The sequence below is a fragment of the Aegilops tauschii genome, chromosome 5 (genome assembly GCF_002575655.3).
Source record: "Aegilops tauschii subsp. strangulata cultivar AL8/78 chromosome 5, Aet v6.0, whole genome shotgun sequence".
Taxonomy (NCBI): domain Eukaryota; kingdom Viridiplantae; phylum Streptophyta; class Magnoliopsida; order Poales; family Poaceae; genus Aegilops; species Aegilops tauschii.
This window is the reverse complement of record NC_053039.3, coordinates 580,966,219-580,978,042: the sequence shown is the minus strand read 5'-3', so window position 1 is coordinate 580,978,042 and position 11,824 is coordinate 580,966,219. Positions and strand designations below refer to the sequence as shown.

General features: G+C 47.8%; 1 protein-coding gene across 1 annotated transcript; it reads left to right on the top strand.

Moving 5' to 3' along the window:
* The first annotated feature begins 3,125 nt into the window (after positions 1–3,125).
* On the top strand, positions 3,126–7,612 carry LOC109755247 (uncharacterized). The gene is made up of 4 exons (XM_020314153.4): positions 3,126–4,554; positions 6,238–6,322; positions 7,080–7,121; positions 7,237–7,612. The coding sequence occupies exons 1-4, from the start codon at positions 3,235–3,237 to the stop codon at positions 7,296–7,298; spliced, it is 1,509 nt and encodes a 502-aa protein (XP_020169742.1). The 5' UTR covers positions 3,126–3,234; the 3' UTR covers positions 7,299–7,612.
* The last annotated feature ends 4,212 nt before the right edge of the window (positions 7,613–11,824 follow it).

The window sequence follows — 11,824 nt, the reverse complement described above, 5'->3', positions numbered from 1 at the left end:
ATGGAACTTGTTCCTCAGGGCCTGGGTTTGTTAGTGTCCTTATCGCACTGAGTATACCTTCAAGCCTGTCATGAAGGATGCACACATTGGGCTTCTCCTTTACAACTGATATTTTCAACTGCCTGAAGAACCATGTCCAACTTTCAATGTTCTCACTCTCCACAAAAGCAAATGCTAGTGGGACGACTTGATTTTGGCCGTCTTGACCTATGGCTGTCAGGATCTGACCCTTGTACTTGCCTGTGAGAAAAGTACCGTCAACACATATCACCGGTCGGCAATGCCTGAAAGCTTCGATGCATACACCGAAAGAGAAGAAGAGACGATGCAACACCCTCACAGTTGGGAACTCTGGCATGAACATGTCTTGGATATCGATATAGGTGCCTGGATTCCGCTGCTGCAGGGTGTGGAGGAGGTGGACAACAGAGTCATATGCATCAAAATAAGAACCAAATCTCCTCTCAAGCGCTGCATGCTTAGCCCTCCAAGCCTTGCCATAAGAAATTCTGTACTTCAACCAGGCGAAGACTTTTGTCTGGACTGCCTTCACTTCCATAGCTTTGCCTTGCACTATCTCATCGTAAAACAATCGAGCAATAAGCGTGGATGAAAGGTTGGCATGATCTTGAGGGATGCACGGAATAAGACAAGTGTGATTAACTAAGTCACTTATCACCCAACTTGTGCCATACTTAGGGAGAAAGCCGTGCACCCTTGCGGGACAATCTGCGTTCTTGCATACCATTATCAGGAATTTCTGACTGGACACCTCAGCTTTGAAAACCCTTTGCGTGGACATTGCCCAATTAATTATTGCATCCTTCAGGGCTTGCTTGTTCGGATACATAGCACCCGTCGCAATATTGTTCTGGTGATATTGCCAGGCTGAATCATGTCCATCATTCACGGTCATTGCAGATGATAAGTCATGATTCCACCATGCAGGATTCGGGACCTCCTCTGCATTTTCTTCTTCATCTGACTCGTCAGAATCATCGGCATGACCCCTTTCAACATCGGTGTCTTCTTCTTCCATCTGGTTCTGCATGTGCCCATCTACCTCGTCAGCGTCCACCTCGCCATTGTAATCACCATCGGCATTTCCTCCTTCTACCTGACTACTCTGCCCTGGTTCATAACCATAAGCATTTCCTCCTTATACCTGACTGCTCTGTCCTTGTTCGTAACCATAAGCATTTCCTCCTTCTACCTGACTGCTCTGTCCTTCGTAGCCACCCTCGCCTTCATGTGCAGTGACCTCCTTCACGACGGGAAGCACTAAAGCAACAGGATTGCATCCCCTTCGTTCACAACCTTGTAACCACCGCACCCAATCGGAGTCTCCCTCTATTGGCCTCAAATAAAAGTAAATTTTTGAACTTGACCGTGTCCACAATGCATGAACACCGACGGTGTGTGTTTCAGTATCAAGACCTAAACTTGCCGCAATCCATTCTTTCAACTGACTAACAGACCATGTTTGTGGTGCGCTGATTGCCACCTCTATGTGAGTAAATTCACTCAGATCTGCTCCCAACTCATTTGTTTGGACAGTACCAGGACCATAGTAAAATCTCAACTTCACTACATCGGACATCTCGACTCACCTATTTTTTTCAACAACGAAATACAAGTATTAGACATGTCTATATATTACCAGGACCATAGTAAATTTCACGATCAATATAATTTAATCTATGTTGACGATTATGATGAGTTGCTTGACTCTTGTTTTAATAATAATATAATAAATAGGCCCATGTTTACTAATAATAAATAGGCCTCAAATAATAATAATAATATAACCGACAAATATGATAATTCATTTTATTTCAATTATAAAATATTTGTCTCTTCTTTTGAACTTTTAATTCATTTTATTTCAATTATAAATAGGCCTATGTTGATGTATTTTTAATTTTAATCAATTTTAAAAATATTTGTCTCTTCTTTTGAACTTTTTATTCATGTTTCAAACTTCTTATCACGCACCTGTGTACGTGTCAAGTATTAACCAACAACTTATTATCCCCACTAACAACTAATACAATTCACACACCTAAAACTATATTACGAAAATTTGCCGTAGCAACTACAAATATTTACGTATACTACCGGGGCAAATAACAATAATCATACACAAATTTTATTTCACATCGAACGAAGCGTGCGTGCGAACGAATAATATGTACGTATACTACTGGGGCAAATAACAATATTTACGTATACTACCGGGCCAAAAAAAATATTGCGGTATACTACCGGGCCAAATAACAATAATCGCACACAAATATTTACTTATACTACCGGGGCAAATAACAATATTTACGTATACTACCGGAGCACCTACAAAAAATAAAATGTGGGCTGAAATATACTCTTGAAGCGTGCGTGCGAACGACGAACGACGAACGACGAACGAAAAACTGCCGGTGCTCCGGCTCCAACGAAGCACGACGAACAACAGCCACGACCACCACGAGCTACCCCGTCACCACCATGACCATCCAACTTCACCACCACCACATTGCCACAACTTCACCACCACCACCTCCACCAAAATGCTCACCACGACCACCACGAGCTACCCCGTCAGTAGATCGACACCTCTTTTGGCTACCCTAAATGAGTTGAACCCATTCACGGTGCCAAAATCGCGAAAATGTAGCTCATTTAGGTGCACAAATGGGTGCCATTTTTCTGTAGAGAGAGGAGAAGAAAGAACACAGAAGAAATGAACGGGAGAAGAAGAATGGAGGAAGGAGAGGAAGGAAAGAGAGGATAAGGCCGGGCCGGCCAGCGTGTCAGGCTACAGCCCCCTGTCGGCCAGCAGCTGGCCGATCGGCGGGCGGTAGGCCGACAGGGGCGCACAAACCGACAGCCCACTGCCTCCCCCTCGCGCGACGTGGCCCGACCAACCACAGGCCGCCGCGTGCCAGCCGGGCCTGCAGTCGGCCTGCTGTGGGCCGATTGGGCCTGCTGCTAGCCGATCGGCCTGCAGCGGGCCGACGGTGTATTATTTTTGAAATTTCTTTCTTTCGCGTAATATTTCTGTAATTAAAAAAATGTATTATTTAAAAAAAATAGCGGCGAAATATATATAAAAAAAGCGCCCATTTCTCCGTCGGTTCGCGAAGCTTCCGCGCGGCCCCGAAACAGTTTGAACTCCACATAGAGCTCTCGCCGAGGGTTTGGGCGGCGGCGGAGGGAGGAGGAGAGAGATAGGCGGCCATGGCCGGGAAGAAGCCAGCGGCTGTGAGCACCGCGCCTTCCGAGGGCGAGGAGAGCGCCGTCATCCCCAGCTCCGCTGCCAAGCGCGGGCCCGGCAGACCTAAGAAGGACCCCGTCCCCGCCGCCGCCAGCCCCGGCTCCACTGCCAAGCGCGGGCCTGGGAGGCCTAAGAAGGACCCCGTCCCCGCCGCCGCCGCAAGCCCCGGCTCCAAGCGCGGGCCCGGGAGGCCAAACAAGGTCCCCGCCCCCGCCGGGTCCGGCGAGGGCTCTGCTCCGGAGCCCGGGAAGAGCGAGATGGGGAAGGGGGAGATGGAGAAGGCGGCGACCCCGAAGAAGCAGGGGAAGGGGGAGATGGAGAAGGCGGCGGCGCCAGTGAAGACGGAGAAAGGGGCCAAGGTTGCTACCAATAAGAAGAAGGACAAGGGGGAGATGGCGGCGTCCCCGGAGAAGAAGGAGAAGGCGGCGACCCCGAAGAAGAAGGACAAGGGGGAGGAGGCGGCGACGCTGCCGAAGAAGAAGGACAAGGGGGACAAGGCGGCGGCGGTGCCAGAGAAGAAGGACAAGGGGGAGAAAGCTGCTACCAAGAAGAAGAAGAAGGAGAAGGGGGAGATTGCGGCGCCCCCGGAGAAGAAGGAGAAGGGGGACAAGCCGGCGAACCAGAAGAAGGAGAAGGAGAAGGGGGACACGGCGGCGGCCCCAAAGAAGAAGGAGAAGAAGGGCGGCGAGGCGGCGGAGCCCGGATCCAGATCCGGGAAGCAGGAGCCGTCCGGCGAAGCGGGCAAGCCCAAGCCCAAGCCCACGCCCAAGAAGACGAAGCAGCAGGCGTCAGACGGGGCGGCCAAGGAGACGCCCAGCAAGAGGAAGCGCGACGACGCCGGGGAACCCCAACCCCAGAAGGCGGCCAAGAAAGCTGACAAGGCCACGCCCACCAAGAAGAAGCAGGCCTCCTCCGGCGGCGCTGAGAAGGCCACCACGCCCAGCAAGACACCCCAGAAGGCAGCAAAGAGCGCCAATAAAAGCCCCGGCAAGGCGGAGAAGGCCACACCGGCCAAAAAGCAGCAGCCCTCCGGCGCGGCGGAGAAGGCCACGCCCACCAAGAGGAAGCATGGCGATCTGGAACCCCCAAAGGCGGCCAAGAGCGAGCAGAATGGCTCTTCGCCTGCGAAGAAACAGAAGGACAAGGCAGCAGGGGCGGCGCCGGTGGCCGCCGAGCCGGGCATCTGCAGCTTCCCGATGGCGCGGGTGCGGCTGCTGATGCGGGACAAGGACGCCACCATCCGATCTAACAACGAGACCGTCTTCCTCGTCAACAAGGCCTCGGTACTACTTCTTCCCCCGCTTTTTACTCTGAAAAATGCAAGTTATGCAGCGATCTGTGTTGGCAATAAGAAATTTCATGACTGAAGCTTGATGCCAGTCTATCAGAATGCCATGATTTAGGGTGGAATCTATGCTAGCTAGCAAGATTTAGATTGGTCGTGCTATCAGCCCGTCAGTGCCCGCAAGGTGTTCGATGAGTTGTCTGTGGTGCTCTCACTGTCGAATGCTTTGTCTCTACCCTTGGTCAGTCAATATTCCAGTGTAAAGTTGTCTGAGATGTCAAAGCTTCATTTTGTGCTGAGCCAAATTTCTACATAGTAAGCTGTGTCTACTTCTGCTGCTAGCAGTACCAACCTGTCTGACAAGTGAACTGTGAGGACTTCTTTCTTGGCATGTTTTGCAGTGATTTGTAGATAGTGCTGTCTATTTCTGCTGTAGATGTGCACATTTTGTCCATGTTTTCGCTTTGGTTTTTCCCAAGCATATCCACTTGAAATATCGTGTCGAAGTGGTAGGAAACCGTGTTATCTAGAGAGAAAAATTGGTGTTCTTTTTTTGGATGGAAGAATATGACCGGTGTTAGTAACATGGTATTGTATTTCCAGATTGTTTCTGCTATTGCTGAACTTGTATGTGATTGTTAGTCATTCATGGATGGGCTAAATTTATGAGATTGCTCATTATGTAGCTTAATATTCCCAGGCTTACCTTAAGCATATTGTTTCTTGTGAATTCATAAATGTCATGGATTTGCTAAATTTGTTGATGAAACGTTTGTTTTTGAAATTTAATTTGAATGTAGTAAGATTTGCACTGGCAATATTAAGCTTCAGCCATCATCCAAAAGACGAGTAGAAAAAATCCTAGATTACCCCAACAGTTGTGCAGTGCTGCCAGTCTGCCACCATTGTTCTGAAAGCTGGCTAATGCTACCAGTTGTAGTGGTTTTGTCCGTAATCAAGGCAGCAACAGAGCTATGCACAAGTACATAGTCACTGGACTGCTCACCTCCCATTGCCTCTACTTGCTCCAAGAGTTTGATTAATCTTCATGATTTCTCTTTCTTTATCTTGCGAACTCAGGTGTTTAGTCTTCCAGCAAAAATTTAATTGGTTCTTGTAATTTTTTTCGAGCACCAAACAAGATAGCTGTATATGCAACTGATTCAAATTTCAGATCCCCAGTCTGGCAAGTGAACTCTGGTGCTTAGACTTCTGTAACGCGCATCGATTTCATTTTGTTTCTTACTTTCTTGTCCTGCTGAAGAGATCATAAGTTCATAGCACCAACTGTTGGAAGTCCTGTAATTCTTCACTCACTGACCAATAGAGGATTTCTTTTTGGTTTGGTATATGCACAAAGTAGAGGTTTCCCCCCTGATTGGTATATGTAATTATCCAATCATCGATCACTAGATGAAGTTTTTTTTGGTTCAACATGATTAAACTGTACCTGCAGCATAGCAGATTGGTGAGGAAGTTGACCTCTGTAAGCTGACTGTGGTATAATAACAAGCGTGGCCTGATTGCATAGTTCCCTTCATGTATTTATTGACCGATGCCATTCTTTTGGTATGCAGTGATTATGACATGTAGTGAACCTTGAACTGGATAGTATTATCATGTTATATATTCACCGCTTTGAAAAACATTATATATATTCATGTTACACATGCACCTGCAGGAGTTATTCTTGGAGGCATTTGCGAAGGATGCTTATCAGAATGCCCTGAAGGAACGCAAAAAGTCAATTACCTACGATAACCTTTGTGAGTTGGCTCTTCCTTCTTATGTTCTTCTTAGTTATCTTTTCTGGGAACCCTTTTATCCTTTTATCGACTATGCTGCCTGAAAGATGGTTTATGGCGAAATAAAGAGCCTTTCTAGACCACACAATGGATACATTTGATATGATACCAATTAGTTAAGAAAGCCATTATACTTGCTTAACCTAGTGTTTGATACATTGGACATATTGTGTTACCAAAACCGAGAGTTTGTTTTCCGAAGTACCATAGTTACCAGACACACCGGTGTCTGCTCGATGCCCAATCTTGTATACCAAAGATTGAAAGGTTCTTTGTTAATTTTGTTATGAGTAACCTAAAGTTAATCATCGTTTCCTCAGCTGGTGGTGTTGATAAATCATTAAATCTGAACTTGCAAGTAAATGTAAACCCATGGGGCCTGCTCCTGTAGGGGAATATATATATACCCCATGAAACATGTTGAAACCTTGCGGCTGCAGTCTGAAAGTGGTTATATTTTGATATAAACATGGATAATCGTCGTATCAGTTGTCATCCACTCATCTAAGTAAGTCCTAGACATGCATATACTTCCCTGATGGATGGAGGATGGATGTATCGCCCCATGACCACGGCAACTATAACTATAACTGAAACCCCTCCTCTTTGGTTATCCCTTCCATTTAGGCTATTTTTTTGTTATTTCGTCTTCCTTTTTTACTTATAGCAGTAGTACTTGTTAATTGACATGAAATGTATCATCTACTCATGTTTTCAGCGACGGAGGTGTGCAATGAGAAACGGTACAAGTTTCTATCAGGTGAAGCTCCTTACCCTATGTTACCGTTCAAATCTGCGGAAGCCTGCGTGTGTTTTTTGGATATGGCAAAGATTGGGTGGCGCTGACATACATTTGTGTGTGTGTTTGCGTCCAGATTTCGTGCCGCTGAGGGTGACAGCCGGAGATGCACTCAAGGCTGTGGTGGAGCGGTCCTAGGCAGACCATGAGGGAGACACGCACGCATGCCATAGGTTGTCTTGTCTTGTGCTAGCTATCCTGTGCACCATGTTCTTGTGTAGTAGGTCAGGTTAGGTTGAGACCAGCCAGCGTATGTATGGAGAATGTATGTACTATGTTGTATCCATATGGATCCACCTTGGGCAAGGGAAGCACATTCATGTTGTCAACCCACCCTTGTGGCCATGCATGCCTGTTGATGTGCGTCTGCTCTGAATTACCTGAAGCTCGCTCGCTTGCTCGCTTGCTTGTTGTGAATCTATTTACTTATTAAGCTGTGTCCCGAAACGAAATCTGGATGTGTCTGTCTTGTCTTGTGGGATTCGACTTGCTTTGTTAGCTGGAACCTGCTTCGTAATATATACATCCGTTTGACGAAGTACATGTTAGAGTATGTACTTATACTTTATAACACAAAAATGTTGAGTATGTCTGTATGTGGATTTGGTTTCTCTGCACTTGAGAAAGTTTTGCTTGTACCCTGCAAAAAAAAAAGTTCTGTTTGTATCTAAATTAAGCACCCCGATGAAACTAGTCGACAAAGTTAAGTTTGATGTTAGGTATGAAAAACCGCCTCTCTAATACTCCTAATGACAAAAATCTTAGTGTACATGCCTATGGGAAGGGTCAAGGTTCAACTAAGAGAGTTCTCAATTTGGGGGGGCTTTTCTTGAGGAGAGAAGCTTCTGTCCGTCGGGTCGGGCAGCAACAACTCCTCCAAGGCCAGGGACATGGCAACAACAACATCCTTTGAGGTACACTGCGATCAAGATCGTTGAGAGATGGAGTCATGAATATATAATGCAGGACACTGTAGATTTGAAATATACAACCAACAAATAACTATAATAATTTGCTTTTAGACTAGATAGTAGATTGTCCTCCACACTCGCAGCAAATCATCAAAGGTGTCGGCTGCTACTTTCCCAAATATGGGAGGCTCGAGTCACAAGTCAGAACATGTTTGAAATAACATATACACGTTGTTCAATGAACATAGTTAATCACAAGAGCATTGTGACCAGTGGCGGAGGACGAACCTTTTTTAAGGTGGGGCCAACTCTTAAGCGATAATATTTTTTATGCAAAACCAACATAAAATGAAAATAATTCTGGGTAGCATATGCTCCCTGATAGAACAGTAAAATCAAAATAAATAGGAAATAAAATTTAAAAATTCTGAACTTTTTTTTGAAAATATTCATACTAGTGTGGCAAGTGTGCTTGACAATTTTCATGCCATATGGGATAGCGGTGCTTCGTCTAGGGTGCAGAAGCATGTGCTCCCTAGAGCCAAACTGAATATCCGAGATGATGCGCATGTGCTTGAGCAAACTCCACTACACATTACACAACAGAGAGAACTGTAAACTGTAATCTACATTTCGGCCGCCACCTACACCTAGTCTACAACGGCCTTAGCCCCAGCCGTAAGATAACGAGTGAAGTCTGAAATGAAGCTTGTGGTTGTAGACACGGTCGCAAATGAACTCCGACCTCCAAATGTCGGAACTCCGTACCATGAACTCTTTGATCCCGGACTTTTTTACTCTTAAGCTTGTTTTAGGCCAGGATCTACTGACATGGCACCGTTAGAGGGTGGGATTGCAAATTGATAGTACCACCTGTGCTCGGGCAATTCTCTTTTTAACAACGGATGCGGGTGAATTCAAACCCCTCATATTCCAACTCAAGATCGCACAAGTTGTGCTATTCATTGGGCACAGTTATCTCCTTCGACAGTAATAACAATCTTCGACAATTAACATCGCTAAAAATAGACAAGTACACATCCAAGCTTGTCGGGGGACGCCGCCGACCACCAATAGGCCCCAAACCTCGACGGCGCCAGCTACACCACCTACCACTACTGATACATATAGAAGAACTAAACCCAACTCTACACAATGGCCTCCTCAGCAGCAGCATCAGGTCCTGCCAGGCTAACCGCGACCCGTAGCGCGTCCCTGTTGAGCCTGGTCAGCTTGGCGACGACATTGATGTCGTCGTCAGTGAGTGCCTCGTCGAACCTGTGGATGAGGGCCTCGTCCGCCCTTGCCGCCATCTTATCCTTGGGACCCAGCAGCCCTAGCCCCTGCACCAGGCGAAGCATGGCGCGATGGGCCACAGGGGTGGTGTTGTTCTGCGCGGCCTGGTGCGCGCTCTGACGTGGCGGTGGCACATATGTCGCACGATGTTGGAAATATGCCCTGAAGGCAATAATAAATGGTTATTATTATATTTCTTTGTTCATGATAATCGTCTATTGTTCATGTTATAATTGTATTATCCGGAAATCGCAATACATGTGTGAATACATAGACCACAACATGTCCCTAGTAAGCCTCTAGTTGACTAGCTCGTTGATCAACAAATAGTCACGGTTTCCTGACTATGGACATTGAATGTCATTGATAACGGGATCACATCATTAGGAGAATGATGTGATGGACAAGACCCAATCCTAAGCATAGCATAAAAGATCGTGTAGTTTCGTTTGCTAGAGCTTTTCCAATGTCAAGTATCTTTTCCTTAGACCATGAGATCGTGCAACTCCCGGATACCGTAGGAGTGCTTTGGGTGTGCCAAACGTCAATACGTAACTGGGTGACTATAAAGGTGCACTACGGGTATCTCCGAAAGTGTCTGTTGGGTTGGCACGGATCGAGACTGGGATTTGTCACTCCGTGTGACGGAGAGGTATCTCTGGGCCCACTCGGTAATGCATCATCATAATGAGCTCAATGTGACTAAGGCGTTAGTCACGGGATCATGCATTGCGGTACGAGTAAAGAGACTTGCCGGTAACGAGATTGAACAAGGTATTGGGATACCGACGATCGAATCTCGGGCAAGTAACATACCGATTAACAAAGGGAATTGTATACGGGATTGATTGAATCCTCGACATCGTGGTTCATCCGATGAGATCATCGTGGAACATGTGGGAGCCAACATGAGTATCCAGATCCCGCTGTTGGTTATTGACCGGAGAGGCGTCTCGGTCATGTCTGCATGTCTCCCGAACCCGTAGGGTCTACACACTTAAGGTTCGGTGACGCTAGGGTTGTAGAGATATGTGTATGCGGAAACCCGAAAGTTGTTCGGAGTCCCGGATGAGATCCCGGACGTCACGAGGAGTTCCGGAATGGTCCGGAGGTGAAGAATTATATATAGGAAGTCAAGTTTCGGCCACCGGGAAAGTTTCGGGGGTTACCGGTATTGTACCGGGACCACCGGAAGGGTCCCGGGGGTCCACCGGGTGGGGCCACCTATCCCGGAGGGCCCGTGGGCTGAAGTGGGAAGGGAACCAGCCCCTAGTGGGCTGGGCGCCCCCCATGGGCCTCCCCCTGCGCCTAGGGTTGGAAACCCTAGGGTGGGGGGGGGGGGGGCGCCCCACTTGCCTTGGGGGGCAAGGCATCCAGATGGGATCCCTGGCCGGCCCCCCCCCTCCCAGGGGGCCTATATAAAGGGGGGGGGAGGGAGGGCAGTAGCACAACAGCCTTGGGCGCCTCCCTCCTCCCCTGCTACACCTCTCTCTCTCGTAGAAGCTCGGCGAAGCCCTGTCGGCATCCCGCTACATCCACCACCACGCCGCCGTGCTGCTGGATCTCCATCAACCTCTCCTTCCCCTTGCTGGATCAAGAAGAAGGAGACGTCGCTGCACCGTACGTGTGTTGAACGCGGAGGTGCCGTCCGTTTGGCACTCGGTCATCGGTGATTTGGATCACGGCGAGTACGACTCCGTCATCCACGTTCATTGGAACGCTTCCGCTCGCGATCTACAAGGGTATGTAGATGCAATCCTTTCCCCTCGTTGCTAGTATACTCCATAGATGCATCTTGGTGAGCGTAGGAAAATTTTAAAATTATGCTACGATTCCCAACACACGAGACTTAGGCGGAGTGGAGCGACGCTTGGACGGCAGCGGCCTCACTCAAGGGCCTCCCAAATCTCTTTCATTTGATTGAGATTTGTCCGGTGGATACGAAGCACTTTCATCACCTAAGGTACCTCCTCACTTCTCCTCATTTTGGTTGGTTGGAATCATGTATTTTTGTTGGATTGGCTCACATTCTTTGAAACACTAGTTCAGCATTATGTTGTGGTGAAATCAATTTATATGATGCATTTAGGACACCGGCGGTAGGGTGGCTACCGTAGAATTTCCAGTTTTGTTGTGTCACAGGGCGATTCTGCAATGTCTGGCCACCAGCTTACCGCCATGGTCCCCGACGATAGGCTTTCTTGGCGGTAGGATCGAGCGCCCTACTATCAGGGACCCTGGCGGTAAGGGCCTTTGCCACGTAGGCGGGCGCAAATGGCCGTCTGCAGCTTGCCGTCATGCCTATCGCCAAACTTTACGGCGGTAGGCTGTCCAACCCTACCGTCGACCAGTCTGATGATAGCAAAAAGGTCAGATCGATCCTGAAATACTTTCAGGGGTGGGGGGTTAGACCCGGCAAAACTTACGGCAAAAAGGTGAAAACACGGAAATTGGCCA

Excerpts from the sequence above, each read along its gene's own strand:
- LOC109755247 (XM_020314153.4), top strand. The coding sequence starts at position 3,235 with ATGGCCGGGAAGAAGCCAGCGGCTGTGAGCACCGCGCCTTCCGAGGGC. Across the intron at positions 6,323-7,079 it reads AATTACCTACGATAACCTTT|CGACGGAGGTGTGCAATGAG; the intron begins GTGAGTTGGCTC and ends TCATGTTTTCAG. Across the intron at positions 7,122-7,236 it reads ACGGTACAAGTTTCTATCAG|ATTTCGTGCCGCTGAGGGTG; the intron begins GTGAAGCTCCTT and ends GTTTGCGTCCAG.